This window comes from Pelodiscus sinensis, chromosome 1 (genome assembly GCF_052426305.1).
Source record: "Pelodiscus sinensis isolate ZL-2025 chromosome 1, ASM5242630v1, whole genome shotgun sequence".
Classification (NCBI taxonomy): Eukaryota; Metazoa; Chordata; order Testudines; family Trionychidae; genus Pelodiscus; species Pelodiscus sinensis.
The window spans coordinates 349220104-349237612 of record NC_143052.1 but is presented as its reverse complement, the minus strand read 5'-3'; the positions used below and the strand labels follow the sequence as shown (position 1 = coordinate 349237612).

At 47.5% G+C, this 17509-nt stretch overlaps 1 protein-coding gene across 1 annotated transcript; it reads right to left on the bottom strand.

The window, feature by feature from the left end:
* Positions 1–9560: 9560 nt before the first annotated feature.
* On the bottom strand, positions 9561–10567 carry LOC149526005 (olfactory receptor 52K2-like). The gene has a single exon (XM_089776618.1). It carries the CDS (start codon positions 10565–10567, stop codon positions 9605–9607), a length of 963 nt encoding a protein of 320 aa, XP_089632744.1. The 3' UTR covers positions 9561–9604.
* Between the last annotated feature and the right edge of the window lie 6942 nt (positions 10568–17509).

Below are 17509 nucleotides of genomic sequence, written 5' to 3'. Positions count from 1 at the left end.
GCATGGACATGTGTCTTTACAACTCTTAGCACTGTGAGACCATGATGTCAGCTGGGCCCACAGTGTCTATTGTCGTGACAAAGGGGGCATGTAGGCTTCAGCTACTTCCCTGCCCTGCCCCCTTTCCCCAGCCACCTTCACAAACCAAATGCACTCGGGAGACCTAGGAGCTGCTTACGGGTATCCTGCCCCATGCTCAGAGATAAGAGGAGGAAGACCAGGGCTGCGGTCACATTACAATAACTTGGAGACAGCAGACACCCCTGGCTACTGCCTGATCAGCCCAAGCTCTTGTACAGCTATTGCAGTGGGTTGTGGCAGGCCTGAGCCTGATAAAGTAAAACCTGTGTAATCCCGCCCGCTCGAGGATTAGGGCATTCCGGTTATCTAAAAATTCCAGTTATCTGAGAGTCCCATCAACCTAGGAAAAACCAACTGACAATAACAGTAAAACTCAAGTTTTTAATACTGGTAGTTTTGTAGGGTGAGGCAGTTGCTCTCACATTTCTATTTTGAGTGAAAGGTGATTAGTACTTCTTAGATAAAAAATTGTTAAGCCAATCATGGTAAACCAAGCCAGGTCTGTGAGCCTGAAGCTGTGACAGTATTGTGGTTGGGGGCAATGCCGGTTAACATAGTTTTCTGGTTAACAGAGTGCCAAATAACAAAGGCTTCACTATATATGTATTTTGGTTAGTTTCTAAGGTGCCACAGGACCACTCATTTTTGTAAAGTTATTTTTAAGTTACAGACTAACACAGCAACCCCTCTGGGACTTCTAGCCCGACCAAAAGAAACCAGAGAGAATTGCAGCTGTTTGATCATTGCAAATAACAGCCAATATCTCCAGAAAGATCTGTCTATGATTCAGACTGGACTCCTCTATAACAGTGTTTCTCATCTTTTTTTAATAAAGTACCCCCAGTACCTACAGTTTTCAGACACACAAACATTTTTCCTACTGTTGCAAAATATTTGTTTAAACAACACAATCGTAGCCGAGCGGGCGATGAAAATTTGGGGTGTAAAAAGCACAAAAATAATAAAATGCCGTAAAACTTAAAACAAAATTTCAGGTTTCTCCATATTTCAGCTGAGTTGACGTACCCCCCAGACTTCTCCCGAGTCCCCCTAAGGGGCGACATACCACTGGTTGAGAAACACTACTCTAGAACACAAGGCAAACCCGAGTCAAGCTCTTTAATTTCTCATTTTCAGGCATCTTCCAGGCCCTCACATCATTTTTTGATTTTTTTTTCTGCACCCTCTCTGATTTTTCAGCCTCGCTTTGCAATGTGGACCCCAGAACGGGCTGGCCAAGTTCCAGTGTCAGTCTCCCGAAGCCATTCACGGCATTATCCCCTTCTGGACTTTATTAGGGAGCACATTTGTCCTTAAGCACACATGACTCTGTGGTCCTGAGTAATTAGCAACTCCACACACAGGGAGTAGGGGCTTTCCCGTCATGGTCCACCCACCTCTTTCACTTTCCAAACAGGTTGTCACCAGTCTTCCGAACATACTTATCATGCAAATGGTCCCACCAGATTTCAGTGATGTCAGTTACATCACAAAAGACAGGACTACGTAGCACTTTAAAGACTAACAAGATGGTTTATTAGGTGATGAGCTTTCGTGGGCCAGACCCACTTCCTCAGATCAATTTGTGGAAGAAAATTGATCTGAGGAAGTGGGACTGACCCACGAAAGCTCATCACCTAATAAACCATCTTGTTAGTCTTTAAAGTGCTGCATAGTCCTTTCTTTTGTTTCAGCTAGGCCAGACTAACACGGCTGCATCTCTATCACTAGTTATGTCACAGGTCTTCTCATCAATAAGAAATCCCAGTCTTTTGCCAGTTACGGAGACTCCTAGCATTGGTGTGTAAGCAACAAAAACTTCTCCATCCCCCCACCTCGCCCAGCCTGTTGTAATTAATCCAGGAATCACAGAACATGTGCGTAGGTCACATCACCTAGACCAGTGTTTCTCAAGCAGTGGCACGAGTCCCCTTGGGGTACTCGAGAAAAGTCTGGGGAGACAACTGAATTTGGAGAAAAATGAATTTTTGTTTTAAGTTTTACAGTGCTTTATTATTTTTATACTTTTTACACACAAAAATTTCATCACCTGCCCTGCTACGATTAAGTTGTTTAAACAAATGTGTTGCAATAGTAGAAAACATTTTGTGTGTCTGAAAACTTTAGGTACTGGGGGATACTTTATAAAAAGAGTTTGAGAAACACTGACCTAGATAGTTAATAGCCAAAACTTCAAGGGATTAGAAACACTGATTCTCCTTCCTTTCTTTCTTTCTTTCTTTCCTTCTGTCTGGGGTTCAGAAGCTCTGTCTGAGGCAGGGATTTTATTGTGGTTTCTAACCTCATTAACCTGCTCCATTTCACTTTAAAAACTGGGATCCATGCTTTAGTTTTCAGGGTGAAAGCTTTGCCATTCTTGATGTCACATCTTATATGGGTACCTTTTTTAAATCGTATAAATTCTGGAATTCTGTCCAGTGCACAATGTGCTTTCCCGATGCACTGGGAACAGAGCAGATCAACATTTTGGTTCCAATACTTTCCGCAGTGCAAAGTCATTTTTCAAGGCAGATGAAATTTTGGCAGAAAATTTTCATTGTGACCTAAACTTCCCGGGTTTGGAGATGAAATCTTTGCCCTCCCCCACTCTCTCACCTAAAACAGAAACTCTCCAAAAACTTCTGTAAAAATATTTTTGGGTAAAAATCTTTGACTCTTATCTGTAATTTATTTTTACTGAACACAAAGGTTATAAGTGAAAACAGATTTTAAAGGGGAATATTTCCTGCTTTGGGGGTTGATTTTTCATCGACTCAAGAGAAACATTTTCAATATAAATGTGAGGGGAGGGAAATGAAAAAACAAACTAAAAGTATCCAGCAAAAAATAATTGGTTTTGGGGGGAGGTTGTTTATTTGTTTTGTTGCCTAACTCTAATTGTGAGATCACACGCACTGCAAACGCTGAACCCCCCCCCCCCCCCAATCTGCAAAGCCTGTGACAAACACTGCAGTTTAACTTAGTGATAGAGATGCAGCCGTGTTAGTTTGGTCTAGCTGAAACAAAAGACAGAACTATGTAGCACTTTAAAGACGGTTTATTAGGAGATGATCTCTCGTGGGCCAGACCCACTTCCTCAGATCAAGGTGTGTGAATCAATGCACACAAAACAGATATAAGACTCTCTCACAGGGAGAAAGCTGTTGCTTGCCATTTCAGCCAGACTGACCGTTCCCTCAATGACCTGAAAACATGCACATTGCATAAAGAGACTTTAACTCCAGACTTCAACGCGAAGCTTCAGAATTGTCATTCATGCTTAAATGTGACACTTTATGTACGGGTTTAAACAAAGACTCTAATTTTCTCACCCATTACAAGATAGCTTCCCCAATTATCACCCCTATGTCATTACCTCACAGACACCAAACTTCCCCCCTCACTCCCACTCTGTTCTAAAATTTGATTTGTCAATTTCACACGCGTTCATTTTTTTTGATTGGATCACTTTGGTATATATGGTTGTGCCGATTTTCTTCTGAGGAAGTGGGTCTGGCCCACGAAAGCTCATCACCTCATAAACCACCTTGTTAGTCTTTAAAGTGCTACATAGTTGCAGTTTAACTTAGCTCCCTTTCAGTCAGCCTCATGCCGAGGATTTTCCAAAGAGCAGCTCTTTCCCTGCTGCCACCCTATGCGTTCAAACAGCCCTACATGGTCACCTACCTCCTGGTAGGTCTCCAGCCTGCCCCTCCTCATCTCACGGTCTTGCTGTGCCCGTGTGTGTCTGTGTGTGTCTGAGTGCGAAATGTCCAGGCAACACTGCAGGGACTTTATAATTCATCTCAGCTAAGCCCTTTGGGAGCTGTGCACCAGAGGGCCATCTCTGGGGACTGTGGCCTCTAATTGTGCTAGTCCAAGGCCCTGAAGGAGCAAGGAGATTGGCCCTAGATTGCTTCTCACTGGCCTGCTCTGCTTTGCCAGCCCCAGGGTATGGAGCCAGGAGGGTGTCGTGCAACCTAGCTGTGCACATTAGGGCTAGTGGGGTTGGTTCCCTCTTTCTGTGTAGCTTCCCCAGGGGAAAATCCTCTCGTCTAAGAATTTCGGTCAGGTCGGAGCCACACCCTAGAGCAGGGCCTGATGGAACTCCCTGCCCAGAAGCCGGCTCTGAAAGGATGCCCTGCCTGTAACCACAGATGAACCTCAACCTTGGATCTCCTGGCAACGCTCTATTGTCTAAGCCAGAAAGCCACCTCCCCCGTGGCCTGGCTCCATCACACACACACACACACACACACACACACACACACACACACTCACACACACACACACACACAAGCTTTCTTCCCCACCATCAGTCTCTCCTGTGATGCTGGCCTTTCCAGCAGGGCTGCTCTGGCAGCACCAAGGACACAAAAAGCCAGTGGACTGGATTCCCCAGGTGTGAGCTGGTGTGGCCAGGTCCTACTCTTTGCCTCTTACCCAGTCCTTGGCAGGGCTATGTTGGGGGCCAGACAGGAGCAAAGGAGCAGGGTCAGAATGTCACTGGGCCCCACAATCCCCAGCTGGAGTCCTGGGTCTTTGGGGATGTATCGTGCACGTGTTGTTTAGAGCAGCCCTGAGGCTGCTCCGACCTTTACAGGCCATGGGTCTGAGGCGATACCACTGGCTCCCTTGCACGGCTCTGTTCCAGTCTGTTCCATTCAGGACTTCATACCATGCGCCTCACCGCAGTGTGTGAGCTCCTTCCGGTAGCGCCTCACGTTACCGCCTGTCACATGCTGCCTCCCCTGCCCTCTCCAGGGGAAATGTGTGGGGCAGAGCGGTGTGAGAGGAGGCCAGTGAGAGACATGCCCTGTGCCTGTGGAGCGGAGCACACAGAGGTTTGGGAGGGCTCCTTGGTCTGGGAAGTCTGTTTCACAGTCTCAGGTTAGACCACAAGTGAGCTCTGTCTCCTGCACTGACGCCCTTCGCCCTTCATGCCGAGCCTGCCCAGGGGCCTGGCATCTGAGCTATTGGCCATGGTCGTTAGCCCAGACTTTCTGAAATGCTGAGTCTAGTCCATTAAACAGGGACCAAGCCTTGAACTTGAAGTGCTCCTGTCCCCTCACTGTATCCAGGCAGGGCCGGCCCATAACATTTTGGCACCTGAGGAGGGGCGCTCAAATGACGTCCCCATGTCCCCTCGCTTGGGCCAAAACTTTGAAAGGTCTCAATTCTGCCGTCTTCCTGTTCTTTTTGCTCCCCTTCCTCCAGCACAGCACTCCACCATCTCCGAGCAGGGAGAATACATCTGCACCAGCAGCAGACACAATTTTCTACACTCTGGGTCCTAGTGGCTCCCCCCTACAGTCTGGCACCTGAAGCAGCCGCCTCAATACGCCTCATGGTAAGGCCAGCCCTGTGCCCAGGGCATGTTGGGAGCTGCTCAGAATTAAGGCCAATGTCCGTAGCTTGGAAAATAGTTGAAGAAAGGAATAAATTATCTCTCCAGGGGGTGTGGCACAACTCCCTGCAGTTCACTTTGGCTTCGTCTACATGGCATGCCTTTTTCGACAGAGGCTTTGTCAACAGCCGTGGGCAGGTAGTTCAAACTACCGGGCATTTAAAAATGGCAGTGCCCGGGAACATGCAAATAAAGTCCAGGATATTTTAATCCCGGGCTTCATTGGCACGTTCGAATGCCTACATTAGCCACTCAAGGGTGGTGAACCCGTGTCGAATAGAATAGAAGTCAATACAGACCAAGGATGGTGGTGCAACACAAGACTGATTTTTGGAACTCTTCGGATGGAGCTCCAGGGGGCAGGGAGAACTGCTCACAAGATCCTTTTCCCACAACAATGGCCTTGTCATCAATTTTGCCCCCCAGACTTCCCGGCAAGAGGGTATTTGCAGCTTATTGTGACCCATTCAAAAGAGCACACACTGCTTACCCAGTCGTTATTTTGTGGGTACCGTCAGTGCTCTGCATGCATTCCCGGACACAGACACAACCCAGTGCAGGTCACTCCTGTATTTTTACCTAACCCCTCTTCCGGCCAGCAGCAATAGGAGCCCTTATACCTCTCTCCTAGGGACTTGTGATACCCCCACTTTGGACCAATGGCCCTGTGTTCCCAGGCCAGGTGTGGAATCCAGTCACAACCTCTACAGCCTCAAGGCTATTCCCATTCACTGGCACCGTAAATCGAAGACACGGTGCTTTGTACCTGGAAAGGAGGGGATAAATGAAAAGACAGGGAAAGGAACAGGCAAAGGAACAAAAGAGGTCAGATCCATGGGACCCCAGCTAATTTCACAGTGCAGTGGGGCGGCTGCTCCATTCTGGTAAGGGAGGGATTAAAAGCAGGCTGGAAAGAACCCCTTCCAATGGGAGGGACACTTATCAGCCAATCAGAGGGCAGCTTGCTGGGATGGCCCTGTTTATAAGGAGCTGCTCAGCAGAGCTGTGGGCAGTTGGGTCCTGACCAAGGAGGGAGCAGGGGCAGGTTCCCAGGGAGGAACACCCTAGTTGGAGCAGTGCTGGGCAGGCTGAGAGGAGCAGAGAGAGAGAGGCTCCAGCTTGATAGCCCCCAGGCTATGGGCCTTGAAACAAGGGCCGAGAAGGTGCAGGGGGGGATGGGAAGCAGCCCAGGGAATGTGGGCAGTTAAGGGAGAGAAGGAGGGTAGGACAAGGCTGCAGGGGAACCAGGGTACTGGATGAGCCTGGGCACCCCCACCCCAAGTCCCTTGCACCGCACCTTGGTGTGTGGCCTTTACAGTATAAATACATGACTAGGAGACACCCTTGCGCCGTCTGTTAGCTCCACGACCTCTCCTTTACCCTGGGAGACATTGCTAGGCCCAGCTGCCTTCTCTCCCTGGCTCAGGAGCACCAGAACAGCGCAGGCCAGGGGGCTGTGCCCCCCACTTTTCTCCTGCCTTAGGGGTGAGCCGTGGGGGGAGGAGCCAGCAGCAGGCAGGGGTGGAACAGGGACAGGATACATTGGAGGAAGGCCAGGGAAGAAGCCCACTTTTATGGAAAGCTCACAGCTCGCTGGTTAGGCTTATGCTGTTTGCCGGCATGTGTCACTGGTGTGTCTGAAGTGACGAGCATTGGCTTTCTGCGTGTATTTCACGTTTGCTTTAGGGAGACACCAACAGGAGGCTTGGCCAGCCCTACTGTGAAGGGACTATTGAAGCCAAATGGCCCATCAGTCAGCACTTGGCAGACACTGGGCCTTGGGAGATGCCCTCCACCTCTCATGAGCCTTCCTGGGTAGCTTCAGACTGTCACGTGGGCAGTGACTTCGCCCTGCAAAGAACTGAGTCGTGTATGGACAGGTGATGTGCCCCAAGGATGGGTCATGTGACTGGACGCCATCTTGTCGCTGTACTTTTCCACACGATTCCTTCCATTGGCAGAAGCTGTGAAAGAGGCCTTGGCATCATCACCATTTTGCCTCTTTCCTGCTCCCACTCGTCCACGGCACAAGTCTCTGGACTGTGGATTTATGTCAATGGGAGCTATCGAACCAAGGGACCCTTCCAATCATTTGGAAGTATCCAGAGACTTGACTTAAGCCAGCAGTTTATTCCGTCCATGCTACCGGCATGAACCGAGGATTTTGCATTTATTGTATGTATTTGCTTGTTTTAACCCACTCTAGTGCTCACCTTTATTTTGTTCCTTTATAAATAAACATTTAACGGCGTAGGCGTACCCTTCAGTGGTGCATTTGAAAATTCACCAGGGGCCAAATCTTAACGAGTCAAAATGGTCCCGAGTCTCTGATTTTTCAAATAATATTGGGGAAAAAAGTCCAAATTCTGGAAACCAGAAAAAATGTTGACAAAGAAATCGGGCTATTATGCAACCAGCCCCCGAGTGGGCTAAAATGTCACAAGAACATTTTCAAAAGAACCTCATCCATCTTCCCAACAGCTGCATTGAATATTTTTTAAATCATCATTTGAAAAAAAAATTCCCCAAGATCATGTCCAAATCTATCACTGACCTTCGAAAGCAGCCCCTCAGCGGAGCCAGCCCTGGGAGAAAGTCCCCTCAATTGTTAAAAATGTTGCAAAAATATGTCCAGACTTTTTGGACAGCTCTGCTGAGAAGCCAGATGCAGAGTGTGTTGCACCACCCCCGCTGGGGTGAGCTCACGTGCACCGTGAGTGTGATGCCACATGGGTCAGAGTGGTAACCTCTGCTGCTAAATGTCATCCTCCATGCGCCATGATCTCCCGTGCACCGTGCATGTGAGGTCACGCAGCTGGGAACGGGGACGGGCAAGGAAAATGCAGACGACTGTGGTGAGTTCAGTCGCTGAGCCCTCCTTCGGCTGAATTATCACTGGGCCCGTCTCCCCCACCCTCCTGGGCTCCCCTCGACTCTGTGCTGCTGAGCCAGGCCTGCAGGCCTCCTCCAGCACTGACAGACAGAGGGTCACAGCCCTCTGCAGTGAAATACAGACACTGGGATCCACTCAGCTCTGGGAAGGCTCGGCTACAGGGACCTGCCTCAGCACCCAAATGCACAACCTTTTAATCCACGAAAGAGACTATTTACCTCCCTCTCAAAGTTGTTCTGACAATCTTTCACACACAGGCAGCCTTTCAGTCTAGGCCCCCAGGTCAGTCTACAATGTTACCAGCAGTCCTCTTGGGTGGGTAGCCAGGGGGACCTGATCTCCTACATTACCTCACTCATAAGGCGGAAGTCCTTGGTTTTAGTCTGACGCCCCACCTAGCTACACATGGAACAGTCCATGGTTGAAGATGGATTCCAGCATCCGGCGACACGGTCACATGTCTCTGCAAGACCTCGTCTCCATACTTCCTGGGCTGACCCACGTGTCCGCAGGCAGGCTAAGCTTCATTGTCTCTTTGCTAATGGGGCCTGAAGTACCATTAGTGGCTCTCACAATGTTAATAACACAGGAGTCTACTCCACATGCCCAAGCAGGGACGTAGCGAGGGCGGGCAGTTGCTTCTGGGCGCCACGCTAGGGGGGCACCAATTTAGTCCCATTCCACTCCCCCTGTCATCCCTCAGCTCACCTGCTCCTCTTCTGCCCACCGCTGCTGGCTGGAGCCTCCTCCGCCCCTCTCCTCGCCCAGCCCGACCCTCCTCCATCTCCGCCAGTGGGTTAGTGCATATTTCAGATGCATATTTACATAATGCATGTGGCCTAGTCCCAAAATGGAGGGGGCAGTAGAAGACGTGGTACAAGCTCCCGCCCCCCCCCCCCTCGCAAGGTCGAGCTCTGCCAAACACCAAATTTGGGGCTCCGCCGCACGGTGGCGGAGGAGGGGAGGCGCAAATTTGGCCTTTGCCCCCAGGCGCATAACACCCTCACCATGCCTCTGTGTCTAAAGTGAGCTACAAAGACGATACATACGTATAAATGGGAAAATCATATTCACTAGATTACAACTTTTCCAGTGATATTTTGCATGAGGTATTTCTCATAAAGCACAGATGCAGTCATATTCAGATGCATATTTCCATAATGCATATGGGATGCCCCGACACAGGGATTTTCCTGTATCCTGGGGCTCCTTCAGTGGCCCTCCTAGATAGTGACCTCTGCAAAGAGCTTTCTTGGGCAAAAGAGCTTCAAGATCTGTTTCCGGATCTGCTTGGTCTTCATGCCGTAGATGACTGGGTTTAGCATGGGGGTCAGGACGAAGTACAGGTCGTCAAACAAGACATAGATGTGGCGAGGAATGCTGATGCCAAGCATGTGCTCGTACATTCCAATGATCCCTCCCAAATAGAAGAGCAGGATGACACCGATGTGGGAGCTGCAGGTACTGAAGGCCTTGTGACGCGCCTCGTGGGATGGAAGCCGCAAGAGGGAGTGGAGGATCATGCCGTAAGAGAAAGCGATGCAGATGGCGTCTGCCCCCACCAGGCCCGTGGCCACAACGATGCTGTACAGGCCGCTGACTGATGTGTCGGTGGTGGCCAGCTCCACCACGGTCACATGGTCACAATAGGAATGAGGGATGACATTTGTTCTACAGTAGGAAAGACTGGTTAGAAGGCAGGTTAAGGGTGGCACGACCGTCACCCCCCTCGCAAGGGACAGCAGCCCCATCAAGGCAATCTTTGGGTTGGTTAAGATGGCCCTATATCTCAGGGGCTTGCAGATAGCCACGTATCGGTCTATGGCCATGGCCAGGAGCACTCCCGACTCCATGGCGGTGAGGAAAAGGATGAAGAACATCTGGAGGAAGCAGGACTCGTAGCTGATCTCTCTGGCATCCAGCCAGAAGACGCTCAGCATTTTAGGGACAACAGCCGTGGAGAAGACCAGATCAATGACAGCCAGCATGGAGAGGAAATAGTACATGGGCTCATGGAGGGTCACATCCTGCTTTACCACGAAGAGAACAGCACCGTTTCCTAGCAGAGTAATTATGTACATGATGCAGAGCGGGATGGCGATCCAGATGTGCTGAGATTCCAGGCCAGGGACGCCGGTCAGCAGGAACTTAGAGGGGTTAGAGCAGGACTGATTGGAGAATGACATGACCTACGGCATATGCCAGTCAGTCGATTTGCAGAAGTTTTTTCCCTGCCATGCAATATTAGATATGGTGCTCCTGTCAAATAATAATATCTGATTCCTACATGAAGAAAAAGATAAATATTAGACCCACGCGGCTCTAATGTGAATATATTCTCACATCTTGTGTCAAAAAGACCAAAAGGCATAGCCATGTTTGTCTGTAACTTTAAATACGAATGGTCCTCTGGCACTTTAGAAACTAACCAAAATGTATAGAATCATGAGCTCTTGTGGGCAAAACCCACTTCATCAGATGAGCTGGAGAGGAATAACAGAAGGCTGGAATTTTATAACAGAAAAAGAAGGGTGGAGGGGGGAGGTACCTGTCAATTGTAGGACTGGTGCTAATGTTGGAAGTGTCCCATACTTGGCTTTTGATGTACAAAGAGGTGTTAAATTCAGGGAAGGCTGGATTTGTCTTTGGACACTGATTAGGTATAAAACTATTCTTACTTGTTCACTAACTCTTGAATCCCACAACTGTAGAGAAATCTATATGATTTTCTATCGCTTTTTTTGCTGTTCATCAATCATCATCATCATCATCATCATCATCAACTACAACCATAGGCTCAAAGCCCCCTGGTGTCCGATGCCTCCTTCGCTATTTCCTTCCATCATTTCCTGTCCACTGCAGAGTGCCTTAGTTTCTGTAGACTAGCTCCGCACCAATCTACTACATCATCTCCCCATTCTCTGTGGGGTCTGCCTCTCCTATTCGGACCATCCATTATATTAAATACCAAGGTCTTGACTTTTCACTCGTAGTTCAGGATCTTTCTATAACAACTCCTCTCAAATGCCAATATCCTTCTCTTCAAATCTTTCGTTAGCACCCATGTCTCACATCCGTACAACATGCTGGTAAATATGCACGTTTTCAAGACACTCAGCTTCATTCCCAAGCTAATCTCTTTACTTTTCCAGATCTTATCCATCGCCTTCAAACTCACTCTTGCTTTCGCTATTCTAGTCGCTATTTCCTTCTTACATTCTAGATCATATGTCATGCTGCTCCCCAAATCCGTGAACTTCTCTACATTCTCTAGTTCCAGCCCTTCTACACTGATCTTCCTTCCTATTTCCTTATCTCCAAATACCTTTGTCTTCATTTTATCGATATTCATAATCAATCTGTACCGCTTCCCTTCCTCATTTAGCACCTACACCGTTCCCACTAGCTTCTCTTCATCTTCCTCGATGATAACTACATCACACACAACCTCAAGTTGTTAATTTTCATCCCATGCACCAATATCCCTTCTACCTATTCCTTGATCTTTTCCATCACTCTCTCTAGGTGCGCGATGAAGATGCTCTTGGGATAAATCATTTCACTTTTGGAAACATCTACATTGGGCAAGGCCCTGTGAATTTACACTGCACCTGCCTGGGCCTCTGGGGGTATTACCCCCTTACAAACAATAAACTATATAATTATATTAAACGGACATGAAACTGACACTTTCAAATCACTTTTATGGTATTGCCAACCTAAATGGTCATAGATAAAGAATCAAGCTCACCAAAAATCATAGAATCATAGAATCATAGGACTGGAAGGGACCTCAAGAGGTGATCGAGTCCAGCCCCCCGCCCTCAAGGCAGGACCAAGCTCCATCTACACCATCCCTGACAGATGTCTATCTAACCTGTTCTTAAATATCTCCAGAGAGGGAGATTCCACCACCTCCCTTGGCAATTTATTCCAATAATTGACCACCCTGACAGTTAGGAATTTTTTCCTAATGTCCAATCTAAACCTCCCCTGCTGCACTTTAAGCCCATTACTCCTTGTCCTGTCCTCAGAAACCAAGAGGAACAAATTTTCTCCTTCCTCCTTGTGACACCCTTTTAGATATTTGAAAACCGCTATCATGTCCCCCCTTAATCTTCTTTTTTCCAAACTAAACAAGCCCAGTTCACGAAGCCTGGCTTCATAGGTCATGTTCTCTAAACCTTTAATCATTCTTGTCACTCTTCGCTGTACCCTTTCCAATTTCTCCACATCTTTCTTGAAATGTGGCGCCCAGAACTGGACACAGTACTCCAGCTGAGGCCTAACTAGTGCAGAGTAGAGCGGCAGAATGACTTCACGAGTTTTGCTTACAACACACCTGTTGATACAACCTAGAATCATATTTGCTTTTTTTGCAACAGCGTCACACTGTTGACTCATATTCAACTTGTGGTCCACTATGACCCCTAGATCCCTTTCTGCCATGCTCCTTCCTAGACAGTCGCTTCCCATCTTGTATGTATGGAACTGATTGTTCCTTCCTAAGTGGAGCACTTTGCATTTCTCTTTATTAAACCTCATCCTGTTTACCTCTGACCATTTCTCTAACTTGCTAAGGTCATTTTGAATTATGTCCCTATCCTCCAAAGAAGTCGCAACCCCATCCAGTTTGGTATCATCTGCAAACTTAATAAGCGTACTCTCTAGCCCAATATCTAAGTCATTGATGAAGATATTGAACAGTACGGGTCCCAAAACAGACCCTTGCGGAACTCCACTTGTTATCCCTTTCCAGCAGGATTTAGAACCGTTATCAACAACTCTCTGACTATGGTTATCCAGCCAATTATGCACCCACCTTATCGTGGCCCTATCTAAGTTATATTTGCCTAGTTTATCAATAAGAATATCATGCGAGACCGTATCAAATGCCTTACTAAAGTCTAGGTATATGACATCCACCGCTTCTCCCTTATCCACAAGGCTCGCTATCTTATCAAAGAAAGCTATCAGATTAGTTTGGCATGACTTGTTCTTCACAAACCCATGCTGGCTATTCCCTATCACTTTATTACCTTCCAAGTGTTTGCATATGATTTCCTTAATTACCTGCTCCATTATCTTCCCTGGGACAGACGTTAAACTGACCGGTCTGTAGTTTCCTGGGTTGTTCTTATTCCCCTTTTTATAGATGGGCACAATATTTGCCCTTTTCCAGTCTTCTGGAATCTCCCCTGTCTTCCATGATTTTTCAAAGATCATAGCTAAAGGCTCAGATACCTCCTCTATCAGCTCCTTGAGTATCCTGGGATGCATTTCATCAGGACCTGGTGACTTGCTGACATCTAACTTTCCTAAGTGATTTTTAACTTGTTCTTTGTGTATCCTATCTTCTAAACTTACCCTCTCTCTGCTTGTATTCACTACGTTAGGCACACCTCCAGACTTCTCGGTGAAGACCGAAACAAAGAAGTCATTGAGCATCTCCGCCATTTCCAAGTTTCCTGTTACTGCTTCTCCCTCCTCACTGAGCAGTGGGCCTACCCTGTCCTTGGTCTTCCTCTTGCTTTTAATGTATTTATAAAAGGTCTTCTTGTTTCCCTTTATGCCTGTAGCTAGTTTGATCTCATTTTGTGCCTTTGCCTTTCTAATCTTGCCCCTGCATTCCCGTGTTGCTTGCCTATATTCATCCTTTGTTAGTTGTCCTAGTTTCCATTTTTTATATGACTCCTTTTTTATTTTGAGATCGTGCAAGATCTCCTTGTTAAGCCAAGCTGGTCTTTTGCCATATTTTCTATCTTTCCTACACAGCGGAATTGTTTGCTTTTGGGCCCTTAACAACGTCCCTTTGAAATACTTCCAACTCTCCTCAGTTGTTTTTCCCTTCAGTCTTGCTTCCCATGGGACCTTACCTACAAGTTCTCTGAGCTTATCAAAATCTGCCTTCCTGAAATCCATTACCTCAATTGTGCTGGTCTCCCTTCTACCTTTCCTTAAGATCATGCACTCTTTTATTTCGTGATCACTGTCCCCTATACTGTCTTCCACTTTCAAGTTCTCAACTAGTTCCTCCCTATTTGTTAAAACCAAAACCAGAACAGCTTCTCCTCTGGTAGCTTTTTCAACCTTCTGAAACAGAAAGTTGTCTCCAATGCAGTCCAGAAACTTATTGGATAGCCTGTGCCTCGCTGTGTTAGTTTCCCAACATATGTCTGGATAGTTGAAGTCCCCCATCACCACCAAATCTTGGGCTTTGGATAGTTTTGTTAATTGTGGCCTGTAGTAGACTCCTAGCATGATATCACCCTCATTTTTTACCCCTTTTAGCTTAACCCAGAGACTCTCTACACAGCTATCTCCTACGTTCATCTCCACTTCAGTCCAAATGTGTACATTTTTAATATACAAGGCAACCCCTCCTCCCTTTTTTCCCTGTCTGGCCTTCCTGAGCAAGCCGTACCCTTCCATACCAACATTCCAATCATGCGTCCCATCCCACCAGGTTTCTGTAATACCAATGATATCATAGTTGTATTTATTGGTTAGCAATTCCAGTTCTTCCTGCTTATTACCCATACTTCTCGCATTTGTATATAGGCATCTAAGATACTGATTTGATCTTGCCTCCCTGTTGTGCCCTGACCCTCCTTTCTCCTTGCCATTATAGGCCGTAGTCCCCCCCATTTCCAACCCATCTCCCAGTCCCGCACATGCAGCACTTACCTGTGGGCTTTGCTCACCTGCCCCCGACAAACCTAGTTTAAAGACCTCCTCACAAGGTTAGCCAGTCTGTGTCCTAACAAGGCCTTCCCGCTCCTGGAAAGGTGAACTCCATCTCCGCCAAGCAGTCCTTCCCGGAAGAGCACCCCGTGATCAAGGAAGCCGAATCCCTCCTGGTGACACCATCATCGCAGCCAGGCATTCACCTCCAGGATGCACCTCTCTCTGCCCAGGCCCCTACCTTTGACAGGAAGGATAGAAGAGAATACCACCTGCGCTCCAAACTCCTTCACCAGTACTCCCAAAGCCCTGTAGTCACACTTGATCCGCTCAGTGTCACACCTGGCAGTATCATTTGTGCCCACGTGGATGAGTAGCATGGGGTAGTAGTCAGAGGGCCGGATAACCCTCGACAATGCCTCCGTAACATCTCGGATACGGGCCCCTGGCAGACAGCATACCTCTCGAGATGAGCTGTCAGGGCGACAGATGGGCGCCTCCGTTCCCCTCAGAAGAGAGTCTCCAACCACCACTACCCTACGTTTCCTCCTCGCAGTGGTGGCAGGAGACTGCTCAACCTTGGTGGTGCAAGGCCTGGTCTCCTCCACTGTGGGGGGTGACTCCTTGTCTCCTGCTGAAAGTAAAGTGTAACGGTTATGTAACAACACAGTGGGAGGGTTAGGAGCAGGGGTGGAACACTGCCTGCTGCCGGAAGTAACCAGCTGCCAGTGCTCACCCTACACCACTGCCTCCTCCATAAGTGGCTGGTCAACAGTCCCACATCCTAGGACAGTGACCTCAGTGGACTCCACAGGAATACTGTCCAGGAATTCCTCATGGCTTCGAATGCTCCTCAGCCTGGCCACCTCCTCCTGTAGCTCTCCCACCTGCTGCCTGAGAGATTCCACCAGCAGGCACCTTTCACAACGGTGGTCTCCCCCAGCCTGGAGATCACTCAGTGGGAATTGCAAGCCACAAATACAGCAAGACCACACCAGGACCTTTAACATGAAATGGCCTTTAACATTGCATCATGAGATTGCCTTTAACATAAAGAAATGATGTAAAAAGAAGAGTTTTGCTGAGGGTGGGTCATTTACATTATGCTTCGTTAAGATGCACTGAAGTCACGTTTTCCCCACAACCACGAGAGCTAGGAACTTCATTTATCTTTAAGAATGATGGCTGAATTCAACCCATGCCACTTGACTCCTAGCGCTGACACTTGAAGGAAAACAGTAATTAACATGAGACTCGGCACAAAATTATGGGGGTTGGACACCTTGCTTTCACTCCTATTTAAAGGCTGGCTATTTTCCAGAAGGATCTTAAACACAACACAGCACTGATGCACGTGAATTTTTGCAGGAGACTATTTTAACTCAAACACCAAGAAAATTCCATGAGGTATCTCCGGGCCATTGCACGCAGGAAAGAAAAATAAACAGGCCAAGGAGCTCTGGGCAGCTCGTCCTCTTCAAAGAAAGTTGGAGGGTCAAATTTTCTAGTGCTTAATTGAAGAAAACTTCTATTGCCATCAGCCCCTCCCTTCAAAGGCACCACATCGCAGTGAACATGTGATGACCCATGTGGGAAGTAACTATACTCTTCGTACTGGAATATCTGAGCCAGTTTATCTAGAGTTACACCCCCTATATGACTGGCTCAGGGGTTACATTTTCTGGCATCTGACACCCTTTCGACACTTTCCCATTCTTTCCTTTCCTCAAACTCGGATCAAAACAAACCGGCCCCAGCTACAATCTGAACAAGCTCAGCAGGCATTGCCGTACAACTCCACCTGGGGCCGAGCCTGCCACCCCGTAGGGTTACCTGCTCTTCTCTTATTTGCCTGAGCCTGATAAAGTAAAACCTGTGTTATACTGCACGCTTGGGGATTAGGGCATTCCGGTTATCTAAAAATTCCACTTATCTGAGGGACCCATCAACCTAGGAAATACCAATTGACAATAACAGTAAAGCTCAAGTTTCTAATATTGGTAGTTTTTAAGTGTGAAGTAGTTGGTCTCACATTTCTATTTTGAGTTAAAGGTGATTAGTACTTCTGAAATAAAAAATTGTTAAGCCAATCATGGTAAACCAAGCCAGGCCTGTGAGCCTGAAGTTGTGACAGTACTGTGGCTGGGGGCAATGCTGGTTAACAAAGTTTTCTGGTTAACACAGTGCCAAGTAACCAAGGTTTCACTGTATATATATTTTTGTTAGTTTCTAAGGTGCCACAGGACCTCTCATTTTTGTAAACTTATTTTTAAGTTACAGACTAAGACAGAAACCCCTCTGGGACTTCTAGCCTGAGCAAAATGAACCAGAGAGAATTGCAACAGTTTGAGCATTGCAAATTATAGCCAATATCTCCAGAAAGATCTGTCTATGATTCAGACTGGCCTCCTCTCTAACCGTGTTTCTCATCTTTTTTTTTTTAT

Coding starts and splice junctions, on each gene's coding strand:
- LOC149526005 (XM_089776618.1), bottom strand. CDS start 10,567: ATGTCATTCTCCAATCAGTCCTGCTCTAACCCCTCTAAGTTCCTGCTG.